Source organism: Lutjanus erythropterus, chromosome 9 (genome assembly GCF_056507025.1).
Source record: "Lutjanus erythropterus isolate fLutEry1 chromosome 9, fLutEry1.hap2, whole genome shotgun sequence".
NCBI classification, from domain to species: domain Eukaryota; kingdom Metazoa; phylum Chordata; class Actinopteri; order Lutjaniformes; family Lutjanidae; genus Lutjanus; species Lutjanus erythropterus.
This window is the reverse complement of record NC_139325.1, coordinates 27,412,952-27,431,626: the sequence shown is the minus strand read 5'-3', so window position 1 is coordinate 27,431,626 and position 18,675 is coordinate 27,412,952. Positions and strand designations below refer to the sequence as shown.

The following is an 18,675-nucleotide window of genomic DNA, read 5'->3' as shown; positions in this document are numbered from 1 at the left end:
AGGATTTGCTGCTTTTCTCTTTCATATGACTGACTTTTAAGTATCTTTGGGTTTTGGATTCACTTTTATCCCTGGTGATGAATATAGTGATGGACATTTTTCACTGTTTTCTGACATATGTTGGAATAATTAATTAATTAAGAATAATAATGAGCAGATCAATCTATAATGAAAAATAATAACTACTTGCAGATCTACTTAAATCACTAGGTTGTCCTGCAACTGTGTCTTCAGTTCAGGCTGAATCAGTTCAAAATTGTAGCTTATCCTGCCACAGGATTTCTACTGCATTTACAAGCTTTTTTCTTATTGGCAGATTATTTTGTGGCACTTTGAATTTCAATTGATTTTTTTTGAACATTTGCAGTAACTGAGCTTGACAGTGTTTGGAGTGTACCTGTTGTAATGCATTGTATTTTTTCTTCCCTTCTTCGTGCTCTGATTGTTGAAGAAAGACAACTTTTTGTCTAACATTTAAATGTATATGAACCAACAGGGGTACGCACAAAGTCTAGGAAAAAAATATTTTTCTGAAGTCTAATTCTTCCCCATATTTTTTACAGCTTCTTGATCCTCAGCGGCAGCAACTGGTGTAAATTCAATGGCGGAAGGTAGGTGCACAGGTATTATCGTATCACCAAATGATATAAATAAAGATGGACGTTGTGTCTCCCACTTCTTCCCTTCTTTTACTGTACAAAACCAGAGCCATAGTCTGTACAGTAGTGATCAGAGTTGGATCCCTGCTTTCAGGTTCCTGCCCATACATCCAGAACTCAACTGTCAATCATTAATCGTGAAACCTGCTTTTTATAGCATCAAATAACTAATTAAAGCCAAACTGATCAGAAAGAAAATTAACCACTTGAACAAATACCAGGGTGATCAAAACTATCTGAAATGACAGAAACCATCTTTGGAACAAATCTTTTTGCTGTGTAATTTGATGTTTTAGTTTGGCCCATGTTTGTTTGTTTAGTTTGGCCAGGGGGTGATCGAGATGTCTTGTCATCAGTTTTGGAGAGTTCTCATGTTGTCCTTTCTATATATGTATGTAGAGATGCTGCAACAAAACAAAGTGGGGAGACTAGTGTGAAACTAAGTTGTTGTGATGTTGTAGTTAATGTTGACTTTACACAAGATCAAGCAACTATAGAACAGGATCCTTAAAGATACTGTAAGATTAATTATTGATGTAGATTAATCTTATGAATGTCACCAAATCATTCCCATTTATTTATTTGTTTGTTTGTCTGTATGACTATCATTCTAGCATGATTTTGAGGAATAAGCCTTGTAACTGTCCCCGTTGCAACTGTCCCCAGTCTACCCTATCCTACATTACATCACCTAATACAAAGATTCGTGAAATTTATCAGATTAATATAGATATATCTTATGGATTTTACCAAATCATTCATATTTGTTTGTCTATTTATTTATTTTAGTGTGTATTTGGGTTTACATCCCCTACCTGTGTCCCTGCTGTGTGTGTGTGTGTGTGTGTTCAGCATAGCTGCGCTGTGTGTGTGTGTGTGTGTGTGTGCGTGTGCACGCGCGTCAGAGCTATTTCCAACTGTCAGAGAGGTAAGTTGCGTTAACTGATACGCCCTGATAAACTTGTATTTCTTTAATGCGATACATGGGATACCTACGTGGTTTAATGGTTGTATCTTGTCCTATACCATATCAGCTTCATTCTGTGAAAATCCTGTCAATATTTGAGATCGCTAAATACTGTTTTTTAATTAATTATATTTTGAGACGTTGGGCTACCGTTAGCGTGCTGAGGTCGTTGTGAAGCTAGCTTAACAAAACCGCTGTGCAAACGCTACTTGTATGTGAATTGTATGCTTTTTCATCTCTGTCAGGAAGGCTGAGCAGACACACACACACACACTGACAGCTGATAAACCCGTTTTAAATATATTTTCATCAGGTATGGAGATGTTTTTCTTTTGTTTTTGAATCTTCTCTGATCAGTTAACACCAGTCTAGCTAACGTATATAAGGTGATGCTAGCTGGTGTGGTTTCTATGGCAACAACAGGGCGTTATATTTTACGAAGTTATAAAGTTATTAGATATAATTGTGGATTAGTATTTTGATTTTCTGTGTTTATATTTGTTGAAGCAATGAAAAACGGATCTTAGGTCATGTTTTTTGTACTATGTAATTGATTATAATTAATTATTAATTTATATGCCAAACAATATTTTGTGATTGAGCTTGATTGTGTCCAGTGGTTGTATTTATTTTGGAATTGTAATTTAAAAAGAAAAAATAAGCTCTTTCCAAATGACAGAGAGGAAAGCTGAATAGACACACACACACACACACACACACACACACACACTGACAGCTGATGAACTTGTTTTAAATATATTTTCACCAGATCACTATTTGAGACCAGAGATCCAGTCCTGCCTCCTGCCTCTTCATTATAAATGCCAGAACACAACGCAGAACACCATAGGCCTGACACCAGTGGTTACATAAGCATGTTGATATTGTATGCTATTCTCAGTTAAAAAATAGCCATAGTTAAATGGCTAATAAATGCTTTTATCAAGATAAAGCTGCACATTTTAGTCTGGAATTTAATTGTGGCCAGTCCAAAGCACACCTGTGCAATAATCATGCTGTTTAGACAGCATCTCTACGTGTCACATCTGTCAGGTGGATGGACTGTCTTGGCAAAGTACTCATTAACATCGATTTTTACAAATTTGTGTTCAGAGAGAAATAAACCGTTTGTGTGCCTAGAAGAAATCTTAGATCTTTTACTTCCAATGGGAACATAAAAAGTTGTGTTTATATTTTTGGGGAGTGTAGTTCATTTATAGTCTAAGTAGAGATGGTACAACTAAAATAAGAATTGTCATGAAACTCAGTAGTTGTGATGTTGTAGTAAGTGCTGACTTTTCACTTTGAGATCAAACTCATTTTCAGTTGGTGCAAAAGGCTGCAGGTGGTGAGTTTTCAAGTGTACTGCTTTGAGCATCACAAGTCATTTAGTCCCATTATAGTAGAGAGAAGGCAGACATCTCTATGGCCAATTTCTCTAAAACTCATACCAAAACAATCATTTTGGGGTGGGCTGTGCCTTTAAAGTTGTTACAATGTACCAGTGAATAACAATACACATTTGAATATACCTTTCTAAATATATTTTCTAAACCTAATCAATTTAATTTGTACTCTTTCATCAGCCGACCACTTTATAGATAAACATCAGTTGGAGCTGATCAAGAGGGTAAGCAAAGTTGCACCCATTTTGGATGAACTCCTCGACAGACAAGTCATCTCTCAGGAGAGTTATGATAAAATTGTGGCTCTGCATACCTCTCAGGAGAAGACAAGGACACTCTACTCTACGTTCCTGAAAGCTGGTACAGCCGGTAAAGACGTCTTCTACAAACTCCTTGAAGAAAATGAGCCAAATCTCATTGCTGACCTCAAAGGAGAGAATGTCTTGGATAAAGTGCAGGTGAGTAAATCTTTAGTTATATAAAACATTCTAATGGAAGTGTGGTCAAGTCAAAATCAGTATTATTGTGTTTACAATATTTATCAGAGTAAACTAAAATGATATATGGTGCTCTGTTAGGATCAATCCTTGAACCTGTTTAACTTAAAATGTTCCATGATATTAAACATTATTACTATAAATTCAAATTCACAGGTAGAAACAGTGATGGCTAAGAAAAAGCTTTCTGAAATGTTGAATGATTTGAGTTCTGAGGAGCTTGAAGAATTCAAGTCCCTCATTGAATCGGAGAAAAGTTTCCCACTCTTCTCAAGGAGGCAACAAGAAGTGACAAACACACAGGACGTGGTGGAGCTGATGGTAGATACGTACAGCCAAGAGTGTGTGGAGTTCAGCTCAGGAACTGAAGGTAAAGCAAAGAAGACAGAAATATGTGAAAAACACAAAACTGTCACACACACACACACACACACACACACACACACACACACACACACACACACGTAGCTCAGAAGTTTTATATTCTATTACGGAAAAATAGATAAGTACATCAGTTGGAGGAACATTGTTTTTTAATCACATTTTAAGTTTCTGCATATTGCAATAACAAACATCTGCAACCATTCAACACAACAGTGACATACACTGTTGTGTCACTTTGGAATGAAAGCCTTTTTATTATAAATGTTTATAAAGCCTGATGTTTCATAAATTACTAAGAAGTCTTTTTAAAATTTGTTTTCCCTCAGGGAAGCAGCAGCCTTCACTGAACCAGAGAGTGAGTATGTCACATCACTCTGACTTTACACAGAGCAGCTTTTATTCAGTACATGAAGATCTAAAATCGTCTTCATCTTGAACATAATAAATCATGATACAAACAAAATTTTGATTTTGTTGAAATCATTTTCTCAAAAACTGAACTGATCAAACTACATAATTTACACATGAGGTTTTATATTCATGTATTCAAGTTATTTATCAACAACCTTAATGTTACTAATCTTTTGTTTTTCTTGATTTGTTTATTTGACTTTGATGGAAATAAAAATTCACAATCAAGATAAAAAGAAATCAAGAGGCTTATTGCAGTTTTTGTAGCTCAGTATTTAAAAGAGTTTGACTCAGACTGTAAAATAAAGTTACAAACCTTCTTAGGAAAATAATATACATGTAAAAGAGAATAAATATGTATGTAATATGTGGCTGATGCGCTCAGACCATATCCACATTTCTAAAACACAAACATTGATGAATGATGAAATATAATATTTTTACCTCATGAACATTTTCTTTGAATTTTACCAGGTGGAAATGATGACGTCTATTATAGAGCTGCTTTTGGAAACACTGAAAGATTTGAGTGACAGAGAGCTTGAGATGTTTAAGGAAGCCCTCCCACGTTCACTTTACCTCCACACACGTGACTCAGACTTCCAGTTGATGCAGCTGATGACAGGTGACATGCAGGACACAGTGTTTTTAATGGTGCAGCATTATGGCCAAAAGTCTGTGGACATAACCAAGGAAGTTTTAAAGAAGATGAAGAGGACTGATCTGGTGCAGCAGCTGTCAGACAGCAGCTCAGGACCTAAGAGTAAGACAATAAAGACAAAAACATTAAACTGTCTCTTAACATGTGTCTCATATGTTAAGAATCTGTCTTCTTTTATTAACATCATAAATAAGATTATACAGAGAAAAGAATCATTATCTGGTGTACAAAATATATTTTATGACTAATGTGAAGTATGAAAAATATTTTAGGAGAGAGGGTAAAATATATTGTATGTAACTGTTAATGAGGTTTGATTCTAATTTTGTGCTGTGTGTTTCATTCATTCATTCATTCATTATCTTCCGCTTATCCGGGGCTGTGTGTCTGTATTGTAATTTTTTCACAAAGCAGCACTGCCTGATATCACTCACTTGATTTTATTTGCTTTATTTTCTCTTTTTGTCTTCAGAAAAACAGTCTGTGGATGAACACCTGTCTGCACTGATCCACAAAGTGAGCAATGTTATATCTGTCTGACCATGCAGAGTACAGCTTTTATTTAACAAGATGCAGGTTTAAATGATATCAACATTAATGCTGATAGATGATGATGAATTAAACCAACCTCATGATTTAAATTGAGCTGAAGCTGAGATGAGGCTGAGTTCAATAACAACATCGGCCAGATGCAAAAGGATAAACATTTAATTATTTCAGCAAAGAAATATATTTTATCTATGAACATAAACTGTAATTTTCCAGGTGGCAACAATGAGGGCCATTAAAGAGCTGCTTTGGAAACCATTCAATGATTTGAGCTACGAGGAGCTGAAGGACATCCATTGGTTTCTGCAGTTCATGTTCTTCCAGAGGAACCTTCCACAGATCTCATGGAGACAACTGCAGTGGGCAAACTGGGCAGTGGTACTGGTGGATGTGATGATGGAGACATGTGGTCAACAGTCTGTGGAGGTGACCAGGGAGATTTTCATGGACATGAACAGGACTGATGTGGTGCAGAGGCTGTCAGAGACCAGCTCAGGACCCAAAGGTAAGATGAAGAAGACAACTGTCACATTAATCTATGATAATAAATACATTTACGTGGTTACATATCTTTTAATTTGTAGAGCAAAATATTATTTGTAGCTCAGTGAGTTAAATCAACACGTCAAACAGTCACAAGAAAAACTGAACATCAGAAGTTCACAGAGTTAGTTGTCTGCCATCTTAAAAATAAGGGAACGTGTTCTCCAATCAGTAAAATTAGTATTTAAACTTTGAAGTGACAGTTTTAACAAACTCTGTTTCCTTGTACATACAGAAAAACTAAATGAATGGCTCACATGTTCTCATTAGGTTTTTGTTCCAGTGAATTTGTGCATTTTGAGATCATTATTATTAGTCTTGTCGAAGGCCTGATAGGAATTTGACTGATGTTGTCAATATAATTTGAATGAATTTGCTGAATTGTCTTTTTGTAAAACTTTGAATTGATTTATACAAAACTTCCCTATGGAGACAGACAGTCTGTATATGGTGGATTGTTACAGTTTTTTCTGATTGGTTTCCTCTGTGAGCTCTGTAACCATGACTTCTTCCTGCCTTCAGTTCACACACCTAAAGTTGAATAAAAAACTACAATTATTATCACATCAGCTGAAGCTTTTGGTGTGAATACCACAGAGGAGGTAGGACCTCTATAAAAAGTAAAGACAATTAAAACACTGATAACAAGAAACAAAGTCCGACAGCTATTTTAATTTAGTTTCCAGTTTATGATATTTCAACAGAGTTTAATAACATGTAAAATCATGTTCATCAGGTGAAACTGGTTCATTTTTATGACGTTAATATTAAACAGATTTTCTGTACATTTTGTAATGAATCCTTCAAACTATAATTCTTACAGTCTAACAGTGTCTGATTATAAAGCCTGATGTTAAATCAATCATTTATAAGTCTTTTTATTTTTCCTCTCTCTGCAGAGAAACACTCTGTGGATGAACATTGTCCTGCACTGATGCAGAAAGTGAGTATTGTCACATCTGTCTGACTTTAAACTAAAGCTGAAACAATTAATTGATCAGTTGATTGACAGAAAATCAATCTGTTATTTGTCACAACCTGGGTCTGTAGTCACAACAAAAGAGAGGGAGACACTGGATAGTAATGAGTAGTAAATTTAAATAAAGATGATAATATTAAACACAAAATAATTAATTTAATTTTACCAGGTGGAAACGCTGATGTCAGTTATTGAGCTGCTTTTTGAAACTCTGAAAGATTTGAGTGGTGGGGAGCTCAAGATGCTCAAGGACGTCCTCCTGAGTGAAACCCTCTGCGACATACATGACTCAGACACCTTATGGATGCTGCAGGAGACAAGAGACATGCAGGACATGGTGTTTTTAATGGTGCAGACCTTTGGCCAACAATCTGTGGAGAAGATTAAAGAGGTTTTAAAGAAGATGAAGAGGTCTGATCTGGTTCAGAGGTTGTCAGACAGCAGCTCAGGATCCAAAAGTAAGACAGTAAAGACAAAAACATCTTGAAATCATGAAACTGGTCCTTAACTTGTATCTCATTGGTTAATGAGCCATGTCTTCTTCTTTTTACATTATAAATAATAAGATTTATAATGAGAGAAAAAGACACATCATCTGGTGTAAAAAATATATTTTAGGATGAATGTAAAGCATAAAAAATATTTTGGGAGAGGAGGTGAAAATAACATTTCATATGTCTCTGTTGAGGAGGTTTAATTGTAATTTTGTGTTTTGTAAACTTTTAGAAATTAATATTGTCTTATAACAATGTTTTGTGTGACATGTTAAATTAATCTTTCAAGTGATTTTTGCCACTTTTCTCTTTTCAGATGAGCAGCACTCTGCACTGATCCAGAGAGTGAGTAATGTCACATGTCTGACTTTATACAACACAGCTTTCATTCAACAGATACAGGTTAAAAATAAATTAAAGAATTAATAAAAGAACTGATGCTACATTCAGGTTGAGAGATTCCATAATTGTTCTTTTTATCTGTCATACAACAGCTGAGGATATGACAGGAAGGTGAGAAAGAGAGTGTGTTAATGGCATGTTTCAAAAGGTGACTGGCTAGAATTGAACCCATGGCCACTGCAGATGACTCAGCCTCAGTATGTGGGGTTCACACTCTACCAACTGAGTTACCAGGACGCCCCCTTTAGCAGTTATTCTATCCTATAATAGTATATATGATGTGATATGAAATTATATCATATGATGAGATACAATATTTTTCCGACTGATGAGGATGAGATAAGGAGATGTCAGCATATACATCGTTCCTGAGTTTTTTCTTCAACGGTAAAGAGAACTTGGACACATTTATCCATCAAAAAAAAAATAATAATAATACTAATTAAAATAAGATAATTTCTTTGAGACATTGTGATTCATTTTAGTGTTTGTGAAAAGAGTTGCAGCCTGTAAATTCTAAGAAATTTCTTTTATAAGAATTATAGGGTGAAAGGAAAAGAAAATCATCTTTTGCTCTGTACTTTGATTCTCAAACAAAAGCAAATACATTATTCAATAAAAAAGTTAACACACTGCAATAATACAACAGCAGTTAAATGAATCAATATCTAGACTTATCGAGCAGAAACAGCCTCGTCTACACTAACATTGATAAGATGTGAAGAGACATATTTGTAATTGTTCCATTGGATTAAATATATTTCCCATGAATGTATTGATTATTTCAGGTTGCAACAATAGCAGCTGTTAAACAGCTGCTTTTGGAAACCCTGAATGATTTGAGAAATGAGGAGCTCAAGAAGTTTGAGAGATTCCTCCAGTTTTTCTGCCAGAAGGAACTCCCAAACATCCCATGGATGATGGGATACACAGCAGACAGAGTACAAATAGTGGATCAGATGGTGGAGACCTTCGGCCAACAGTCTGTGGAGTTAACCAGGGAGGTTTACATGAACATGAACAGGACTGATCTGGTTCAGAGGTTGTCAAAGCCCAGCTCAGAACTCAAAGGTAAGACAAAGAAGACAAAAGTGGTCACATTACATCTGTGTCTCATAATTGTCTAATCGTATTTATTAAAGATTTTTTATAATTCATACTAACAAAAGTAAATCTGCTTAAGTTCAAGCTCTGTGTCATCATCATTTTTGAATATACAAATTGACAAATCATTAATAAAATAATTAAATCAGTAACTCTCACAGTCTCAACAAAACCTGAATGTTAAATTTAATGAGTTTAGTATTTGTCACAGGACTTTGTCATACTTCACACTTTGCAGGTGTTTATAATGTGTCATTTTGTTGCTTTACTGTATTTGCTTTTCAATCAGTTTGGCCTTATTAAAGATTATTGATTAGATTATAATTTTCAGAGTTGACTTAAATTTCTTTTCTCCTCAGACGAACACTCTGTTGATGAACATCTACGTGCACAGTTTGAGAGAGTGAGTCTGACTTTACACATCACAGCTTTCATTCAGTAGTTTCAGGTTGAAAACATCCTCATCTTGAAGATTATAAATGATTAAACTAAACCAAATGTTTTTCTTGAATGTTTCTCAGTGTTAATGTGGCGCTCTTAAATAATAATGTTTTCCATCACTGATATTTGATAGAAATTCTGAATGTGAAATAAAAAGTAAAAAAGTTTCTTGTGCTTTGATGTTGCTAAAGAAGTGAGTTCACATATAATAATTTGTGTTTGTAAATGAGACAGTATAAAACTAATCAATAGAATAGAAATTACCAAGTGTATGATTGTGTTGAGTGATTATGCAGGAAAAACAGAATATAAATCTTGTAACACAACACTTGATTTCTAAAACACAGATAAAAATGCAAATAAATCTCAACCATTCCAGTCAAGAAATTTAAACTTGGATTAATGTATCCTTTGAATTTTTCAGGTAGCAGCAAAGGAAGCAGTTGAAGAGATTATTTTGGAAACACTCAGTGATTTGAGTCCCAAGGAGATCCAGAAATTCAGGAGGTTACTGCCGTTCACGTGCTTCCAGAGGAGCCTCCCACAAATCTCACTGAGACAACTGGGCTGGGCAGGCAGTGTACGTCTACTAGTGCATCTGATGGTGCAGACCTGTGGCCAGCAGTCTGTGGAGGTGACCGAGGAGGTTTTCAGGGACATGAAGAGGACTGATCTGCTGCAGAGGTTGTCAGAGACCAGCTCACGACTCAAAGGTCAGTGAAAAAGACACAGATTGCCACATTATACAATAATGTGTCTCATCAAAAGATTTTAGAATTCATAGGAAAACATTTCATTGGGTTCAAACTTTTTTGAATCACCAATGAGATCAGTGCAACTAGGGATGAAATGAAGCATAGCCAAAGTTTAATCAGGAAGACTATCTTTGCACCTCATTCATTCACATCTCTCTCGTACTCTCTTTCCTGCTCGTTCTCAGCTGATAATGGGTGTTCACTTGTCAATTAACCAATCAAATATAGCCGCTATTTACATCAGCCAACCATGTTGTTGCCGCCAAACTTGAAGATCTCTTTTCTGCTGTTGTCAGCTGTCATTTCAGTGCAGAATCGTTGGGTCCCTCCTCCACTGCGTTCATGTCCAGTTGCTCAACAGGGCTCAGGTTGAGCTCATCAGAAGTCTACTCCTCCTTACATTTTAATCCTCAGTCATCCCTTCACCACCACCAGTGTCTAGACTCCATCAGGGGGTTTCCTACATCAAACATTCATTCATCAGTCATAATCAGCTTCACTACCCCCTTATGCATGATGATGTTATGATGGGGTCTAATCGCCACAGACTTCTCATTCAGACTGTGAACATGTCCAGTAAATAAATTTCGTACACTCAGAATGAGGTCTCTCCTGATTTAAATGATAGTTTCATGATAAACCGCGATACATTCCTGATGATTAGTATTATTGTTTTAAATTTTAATTATCGCAATGACTGTGTGTGTACTGTGCTTTGAAAAGCTCACAGTCGATACTGTCCAGCAGCAACCAAAGTTGGCAACAGTCTCCCAGGTGCAGGCACAGCAGCAACATGGATTTGTTTTGTCAGTGAAAAGACTGACATCACAAAGGACATGATATCATTTCAAAATGTTGAGATGTTTTCAAAATAAAAGTTGATCAAATTATTTCATTGTGCATACCAGTGCTTTTTGAGCACATTTGAACAAAACTAAACATGTTAAGTTGAAATTCTGGTGCAGAATGTCCGTTCTTGTTTTAGCCTGTGTAATTCCACACGCTGCCTGTGTAGGAGTTGATGTTCAACAACACAAACAACGGTTAAACTGAGCAACATGTTTAATGGAGTCTGCCAGGCAGTAAGACAGACAGTCAATGAACCCCAACTCCAGAGTGTGTATTTTCAGAGCAGTGGGCTTTGTTTGTTTGTTGTCAGGATAAGAGGCATAGCTTGAAATTGACAGACAATGGACAGTTATAAACAGCTGATTAAGTTACAGTGTAGGACTTGTTATAGCTTATCATTGTCAAATTAACATGTTGCTCTTGTCTTGTTCATATAGGTTCAGTGTCCCTGAGGACAGTGTCCCTGAGGCTGATGTTCTCAGAGGAACATGAGCCTAAACCACTTCAGACAGTGAGTAATGTTGCACCAGACACAATTTACACAACACAGCTTTCATTTAATAGTTACATGTTGAAAATTATCCTAATCTTGTCTGCTTTAAATAATGGTACAATGGTGTTACTTACATTGGATAGGGTTTATCAAGCTGAAGCTGAGTTTTAGAGCTGAAATCTTATGCACCAATGATGTGTGATCCCTACCACTGAGGATGACAACAGAAAAATTGAATGACCAAGAATGTATGTTTTTAAGACTTTTCAATACAACTTTTACAATAAAGAGGTGGAAGGAATTTTTAATGTTTCAGAGAAAGTTGAAGAGAATCAATGGAGCACAATTAGTAATAACTAGTTTATAGAAATAAATTAAATGAAATATGTGTTGTGATACTACAAAAGTGAACACACGTAGTAGTACTTTGTTTTTATATTTATCGTAAAATTAGTTTTCATTAAGTTTATGATTATTGGTCTGATCACTTTGAATCAATAAGGAAGTGACCATGACACCACTTCAAGAGAAGCTTTTGAAACCACTGGAAGATTTAAGTTTCTGGGAGCTTAAGGAATTCAAGAAAGTCCTGCAGAAAACTGAGACAAACAAAGGTCTCCCAAGAATCCCGGGACGCAGAATGGAGCCGGCAGGCAAAGTTGAAATCGTGAAGCTGATGGAGGAGATCTATGACCAACAGTCTGTGGAGGTGACCAGAGAGGTTTTAAAGAAGATGAACAGGGAAGATCTGGTTCAGAGGCTGTCAGACATCAGCTCAGGATCTGAAGGTAAGACAAAGAAGACAAAAACATGACAAAAACACGTCTCATAAGTGTATAATATCTACCTTTTATAATTTATAATGAATCACTGAATTTGCTTGAGTTCTAACTCTGTGTCGAAGTTGAAATATTAAAATATTAAAAATGGCTGACAGGGATCAATAAACCATAAATGAAATAATGAATGAAATCAACAACACTCACACAGTCACAACAAAAACTGAAAGTTTAATGAGTTTGGTATTTGTTGCAGGCCTTTTGTATTTGATTGGCTCAGATTGTGAATGTGATATATAATTATATGGTGAATTTGCTTAATTTGATGTCCTTTTAAGTAACCAGGTCTTGTTAAAGTCAATTATATTCTATCTGTAATTAAATTACAATTCTCTGATTCATTTTAAATTTCTTTCTCCTCAGAAAAACACTCTGAACATCAAGGTGCAGCTTCAGAGACAGTGAGTCTGACTTTACACATCACAGCTTTCATTCAGTAGATCCAAATTGTTGTTATATAAATGTCCACTGATCACGTTGAATCCATCAGGAAGTGACCATGACATCACTTCAGAAGAAGCTTTTGGAAACACTGGAAGATTTCAGTGATGGGGATCTCGAGAAATTCAAGCATGTCCTGCAGTACACTAAAATAAAGGAAAGTCTCCCAAGAATCCTGGGACACAAAATGGAGCTGGCAGGCAGAGTTGAAATTGTGAAACTGATGGAGGAGATCTATGGCCAACAGTCTGTGGAGGTGACCAGAGAGGTTTTAAAGAAGATGAACAGGAGTGATCTGGTTCAGAGGCTGTCAGACATCAGCTCAGGATCTGAAGGTAAGTTGTGGGAAAAAAAACAATATAATTCAAATATCAAGTTTGGTCTGTATTATTTTACTTTGTTCCTGTATGTTACTTTGTTTTTTCATTCATTTAAAAGAAAACGTGCACTACCAAATAAGTTGTGCATTCTTCATGAGAACAATTGAGTTCTTTCCATTCTACATTCCCATGTCAGGCTCATAAGTTTTTCATATTTTTTGCATTCCCTCTTTGGTTTTTGGAACTTGGCTCAGTATTATTACAACATAGGTCAGGACATACTGTTGCATATTTCTTTCACATTAGAGCTGAGTTATATAGCACCAGCAAAATATATGGAAAGTTACCAGATGATTTTATAAATCAACATAACATCCCTTAAAAAAAAATCCTATGTGTCTTCAGAACGGTCTCTAAGAAGCTTGGAGCTTGGTGGTGGTGGAAACATTAAGGTAATCGTTTACATTAATTCATTACAGTCAGACAACTCACGTTTTAGAATGTGTATTCAGCAGCAGAACATAATTTGAGTTTGGTGTCTAGGCTCCGACTTCATCACTCCCCGAAGGTTAAGTTGCATAGAGATATAAGGGGAGTGATGAGCTAATTCTTGAACCCCCTGTCAGAGCCTGCGGTGGTGGTGGGATTAAAAGAGCAGGCGGCGACACTAGTGCAGGGCAGCAGTGCATTGCAAGCACAATCTATGTGTCACTCAGTTATTTCTTCATTTACCTGATCTTGCAGAAGGATACATTTGCACTTATTTGTAAAAATGATTGTCCTCTGCAGCAGGACTCCAGTGACTGGACTAAACTTGAACCTGAAGTGATCATCACAGATGCAGATGAGGCTCCAACTTACAGGTAAAAGTAACATCCTTAAATACCATGTCACAGCAAAATGGAGCTATAGACAAAGTTAAACTTGGTTCTTGGGATTTGTTCACAGAAGGAAAACTAAAATATTTCTTTATGCCATTATATGTCATATCAGTACAATTTGTCAATTATAGCTGCAAATACATCCTAAATAAATTGAAGGCACGTACTCAAAAAATTACAATTATTCCATTGTGTCTGTAATTCAATATCTTTGTCAATATGAACTCACTGATTTCTTTTTCATAACTTAGCCTACAATCTGAAATGGGAAGCTTTGAATGCAGCGTCTCTGGTTTGCGCTGGGCCAATAAGGAAAAAGTCAGTTTTAAATACCAGTTTTGTTCTTGGGAGGAACCTATGGAGAGGATGGAGAACTTACAATACATGCCTGCAGGTCCTCTAATGGACATCACAGTCACTGCTGGGAAGTTAGATGAAGTGTACCTGCCACACTGGATCTGCATAGGTGAGTAGACTTAAATAAAATAATAAAGAATGCATGAACTTATTAATTGTCTCATAAGTTGGACACAAATGACGTAGTCCTTTACTCCTTGCTGTGTGCTTTCATTTTGTGCAGATGACAACCCTAAGTTAGCCGACCAGTTTGCAGTCCTACACGTAGACGACTGTGGAGACGTTGTGGAAGAAGTGTCTGTGGTCACACCATCCCATGTCAAGTTAACTGAACCGATTTTTTCCCCAAGAGCAGCCTTGATGAAAGCCGGCTTTCCTGTGAAAATAAATTGTAACATGTTAATATATAGGGCCAACACAGCATTCTTGACGCTCCATGTTTACCTGATCCCACGTGATCCTGCGTTACAACAGGTTATTACATACTGTCATTACTGTCACCAACACCAATCACAAACAACAGTGTCAGCTACTGTAACCCTGTTTGTTTTTTTTCCTACAGGCAATGGACAAGAGGGAATCATCCTATGGATACAAAGTGATCCGAAAGCCACATCCAGAGAAGCATCTGAAAATGCGTGATCGTTTCACCCTAACAACAGATTTGGATGGTGCAAAAATTTCTCCCAAAGTATGGTTTGAATCTGTGGAGTTCATAAATGAATTTCTAACCTCTGTACCTGCTGTAACCTCTGTCAGCTTTCAACTTTCTAGTTTCATGGACTTAGATATGCTATGTGCTTGTCTATAAAACAAAACTTTGAAGATAGTTACAAGCTGTTGCTGGAGCACCTGTAAAAGCAACATATAGTCACATCTTAAGTAAGGGATTACAATTTTCAAAACAGCAATTATATTACAGTTAATAATCAAGTAACTGACTTACTGAGATACTTTTTGACCAAGGTAGGCCACGTTTTGAAGTGTACGTACAGCAGGTCATGGCAGTACTCTCCACTTCTTATATGGCATTTGATGTTTTGCTTTACCATCTTCATCTTTTCGTACAGCTGAGGAACAAGATTTGTAGGTCAGGGCATCTCTGCAGCACTGCAGTACATTATTATAATCCTGTTTTATCACATATTTAATCCTTATCAGTAAACTGCAGCTCCTGCATTTTGGATATTGCACTTGACCTTGACTGTTATTTCGACAATATTTCAATTGTGTAGCTATAATGTGTTGCTCCATTTTCCCATGGGTGTTTGACTTAGATGTATCATTAAAACCACATGTTAGTTTAGGTTGTTGAGCACCAAAAAAGAAACATTGGAACACTGACATTCTCATTGGGCTTGGGAAGTAAAAAGGTATTATAGTATACCAGGATATTAAGAAATCCACATGGTATGATGGTCAGTACTGACATGAACACAGACAGTCTTCTTTCTATTAAAATGATGGGAGATCCTGTATTGTAGTGCACACGCCACTAGGGGTCAGTGTCTGCGCTGCAGCACAGCTGAGCTGAGAAATATGGCATCTTGGAGATGAAGTTACAGGACTAACTTGTCAACAATAAGAAAAATGTCTCCATTTGGGAATATTTTAGATTTTGTCCCAATGTTAAAGATAAGATTTCTTGTATTATTATTATTATTATTATTATTATTATCATTATTATTATTACAGTTGTTATTTCATTTCTTTCCCAGAACTTAAAGCTCAGATATGAAAGCAGAGACCCAAATTTCTTCGAAGTGTACATTGAAAATCCAGACAGAAACTTCACACTCAGCCTCGCACAAAAAAATGAACATGTACCAATATGGACCCGTGAGATTCGAAAAGGTCAGTATAATACAACAAGAATCTATCTGCACTGCCTGTGTACCAGTTTTTTTTTTTTTTTTAAGTTATGCATCATTTGTAAAACAGATGTCTACTGTTAGATTAAGGCAATACATCAGCTACATGTTCATATTTTTGTAACCTCTGCAGTTTTTGTGTTTCAGATGAATACCAAAGTGCTGATCAGATACAGGGTAAGACATTTCAAATCAGACGTGTTTAGAAGAATTTTACTTTGGATTTCAGAGTCACAAGATACAAGACTTGGACAAACCTAGTACACTGCTGGACAGCAAAACTAATCTAAAACCATTACTAGCTCACATTAAATAAATAAATACATTATAATTGTTAGAATTATGCAGTTAAAGCGATAGTTCACCCAAAAATGAAATTTCACTCAATATCTACTCACCCCTGTGCTGATGTAAGGATGGTTGAAGATTTCCAGTTCACAAAAGACTCCCGCAGCTTCAGTGGAAAACAGCGTTGCAGCCAAATCAAGTGAAATTGAAGTGAATGGTGACCAGTTTTAACGTAAAAAAACGACACAAAAATAAAAACACGAAATGTCTCCATACTGCTTGTGTGGTATAATCTAAGTGTCTGTAAGCCGCCACATTAAAATTTGATGCAAAAAGATGCCATTTACACCATGTCTTTAGCCTAAATGTCAACTGCAGGTACACAAGCTCTTGCCCAAGCGGCATGGCTGCAGCAAAGAAATGATGTTCCACTGCTTGGGCAAGAACCTGTGTACCTGCTTCAGGCGTGTGCTTCAGGTCTCTCCCCTTCTGCCCCATTTCATGTGTGTCTCAAGATGTCCTATCAAATAAAGGCTTGTTTCTGTCTTAGTGTGACCGAGGTCCTTTGCAGCAGAACTTGCTGCCTAAGAGAAGATGTTGAAAGTACAGAAAAACATGAATCTGTGTATTTTACCAACTTGGATGTCAGAATTCAGAGTTCGACCAAATGATTATTCACATTTACATGTCAGATGTTAAATTAATTATTCATACAACATGTTTTCCTTCCTTCCTCAGAGAAGTACTCTGTGGATGAACACCTGTCTTCGCTGAATCAAAAGGTGAGTTAGACCAACTCAGTCCAATTTGGACTGTCCAACTTTAATACTGTGGAAATAAAAAGGAAAGTCATGATTAAAATTGGATGGTTCTCACACAAGTGATGCTGCATTTAGGTTTGTTTCTCAGCAAATTCCACCATCAAAGTCAAATCAGATCCGTTTGTTTATTCACTGTGAATTCATCAGGCAGCAACAACCACAACAGACAGAGAGAGTCTTTGGAATACACTGGGATATCTGAAACAGGAGGAGTTCAAAGAATTCAAGTGGTTCCTGCGGGAACCAGACATCCTGGCAGGTCTCCCATGCATCCCAAGGAGCCGGCTGGAGAGTGGAGACATCTTAGACCTGGTGGATCTGATGTTGCAGAGCTACAGCCACGAGTCTGTGGAGCTGACCAAGAAGGTTTTCAAGAAAATCAACAGGAATGATCTGGTGCAGATGTTGTGAAACATCAGCTCAGGATCCTGAGGTAACTGTTAAAACATAGCTGTGGCTTAATTAGTTCAACCATTTGACCAGTAAAGGTTCTGGTTAAATTATGAATCAGAAACTGTATGTGCAGGATTTGGTCTGTAATTCTGCACTGAAAATACATTTTGACAAAAGTCACATGTAACTTTTGAATGCATTCATTTTAAATATAGTAGCATTATTGTATTACGTAGATGTGATTATCAAACAACTGTTTGCTGTATAGTCTTCAGTGTAAATGTTACTTAGTAAAATATGTTGTCTACAGTAACAGTGAAACTCAGTGATGAGACTCTAGTTTGATGAAATTAGGTTTTCAGGATTACAGGTTTGTTATTATTTTGCATGTTACGTAAGTTTATAAAAATTAATAAATCACCATCACAGGACAAAATAGGTTAAGAAGAAAACAAAATACAATAATCATCAGACTTGCACCACCTGTTTTAAAGTTTCATTCATTCCAACTACATGATAATGAATAATAAACAATGAAAATCCAGCAAACTGCTTTACATACAGCCTGTGAGGAAATAAAGATGAAATGACTTCCTGTCATGTGACAGACTCAGTTTTTCTAAATGACAAAAAGCTGTCACTTCAACGGACAGATGAAGCAACGTTAGTCTAACATTGGCCTCAGTTATTTACCTACATGTTCTGGTTTATTAGAACAAAGCAAACATTTTGTCCACAGTTTGAATTTGGCTGCTTTTACCCCAATTTGATTTTTTATTCATTGTGTTGCAGCTTCAGAAGCATCAGCTTAACATGTTGAGATACTTCAAACCATAATAACATGTAACATAAACATAATTCTGTGATTTT

At 36.3% G+C, this 18,675-nt stretch overlaps 2 protein-coding genes across 2 annotated transcripts; both read left to right on the top strand.

Moving 5' to 3' along the window:
• Positions 1-601: 601 nt before the first annotated feature.
• On the top strand, positions 602-4,260 carry LOC146321716 (apoptosis-associated speck-like protein containing a CARD). Its single transcript, XM_084725856.1, has 3 exons — positions 602-623; positions 3,213-3,490; positions 4,240-4,260. Exons 1-3 carry the CDS (start codon positions 602-604, stop codon positions 4,258-4,260), a joined length of 321 nt encoding a protein of 106 aa, XP_084581982.1.
• A 1,499-nt stretch (positions 4,261-5,759) lies between these two features.
• LOC146321715 (uncharacterized) lies at positions 5,760-17,823 on the top strand. Its single transcript, XM_084725855.1, has 20 exons — positions 5,760-6,039; positions 6,977-7,020; positions 7,226-7,514; positions 7,867-7,895; positions 8,741-9,023; positions 9,416-9,459; positions 9,922-10,210; positions 11,539-11,612; positions 12,097-12,382; positions 12,797-12,834; positions 12,924-13,209; positions 13,600-13,646; positions 13,984-14,057; positions 14,327-14,541; positions 14,656-14,906; positions 14,995-15,123; positions 16,151-16,286; positions 16,451-16,480; positions 17,330-17,373; positions 17,560-17,823. Exons 1-20 carry the CDS (start codon positions 5,760-5,762, stop codon positions 17,821-17,823), a joined length of 3,132 nt encoding a protein of 1,043 aa, XP_084581981.1.
• Positions 17,824-18,675: the final 852 nt, after the last annotated feature.

Coding starts and splice junctions, on each gene's coding strand:
- LOC146321716 (XM_084725856.1), top strand. CDS start 602: ATGGCGGAAGGTAGGTGCACAG. Junction 624..3,212: donor GGCGGAAGGTAGGTGCACAG/GTATTATCGTAT, acceptor CTCTTTCATCAG/CCGACCACTTTATAGATAAA. Junction 3,491..4,239: donor ATGTCTTGGATAAAGTGCAG/GTGAGTAAATCT, acceptor GTTTTCCCTCAG/GGAAGCAGCAGCCTTCACTG.
- LOC146321715 (XM_084725855.1), top strand. CDS start 5,760: ATGAGGGCCATTAAAGAGCTGCTTTGGAAACCATTCAATGATTTGAGC. Junction 15,124..16,150: donor GTGCAAAAATTTCTCCCAAA/GTATGGTTTGAA, acceptor TTTCTTTCCCAG/AACTTAAAGCTCAGATATGA. Junction 16,287..16,450: donor GACCCGTGAGATTCGAAAAG/GTCAGTATAATA, acceptor TTTGTGTTTCAG/ATGAATACCAAAGTGCTGAT.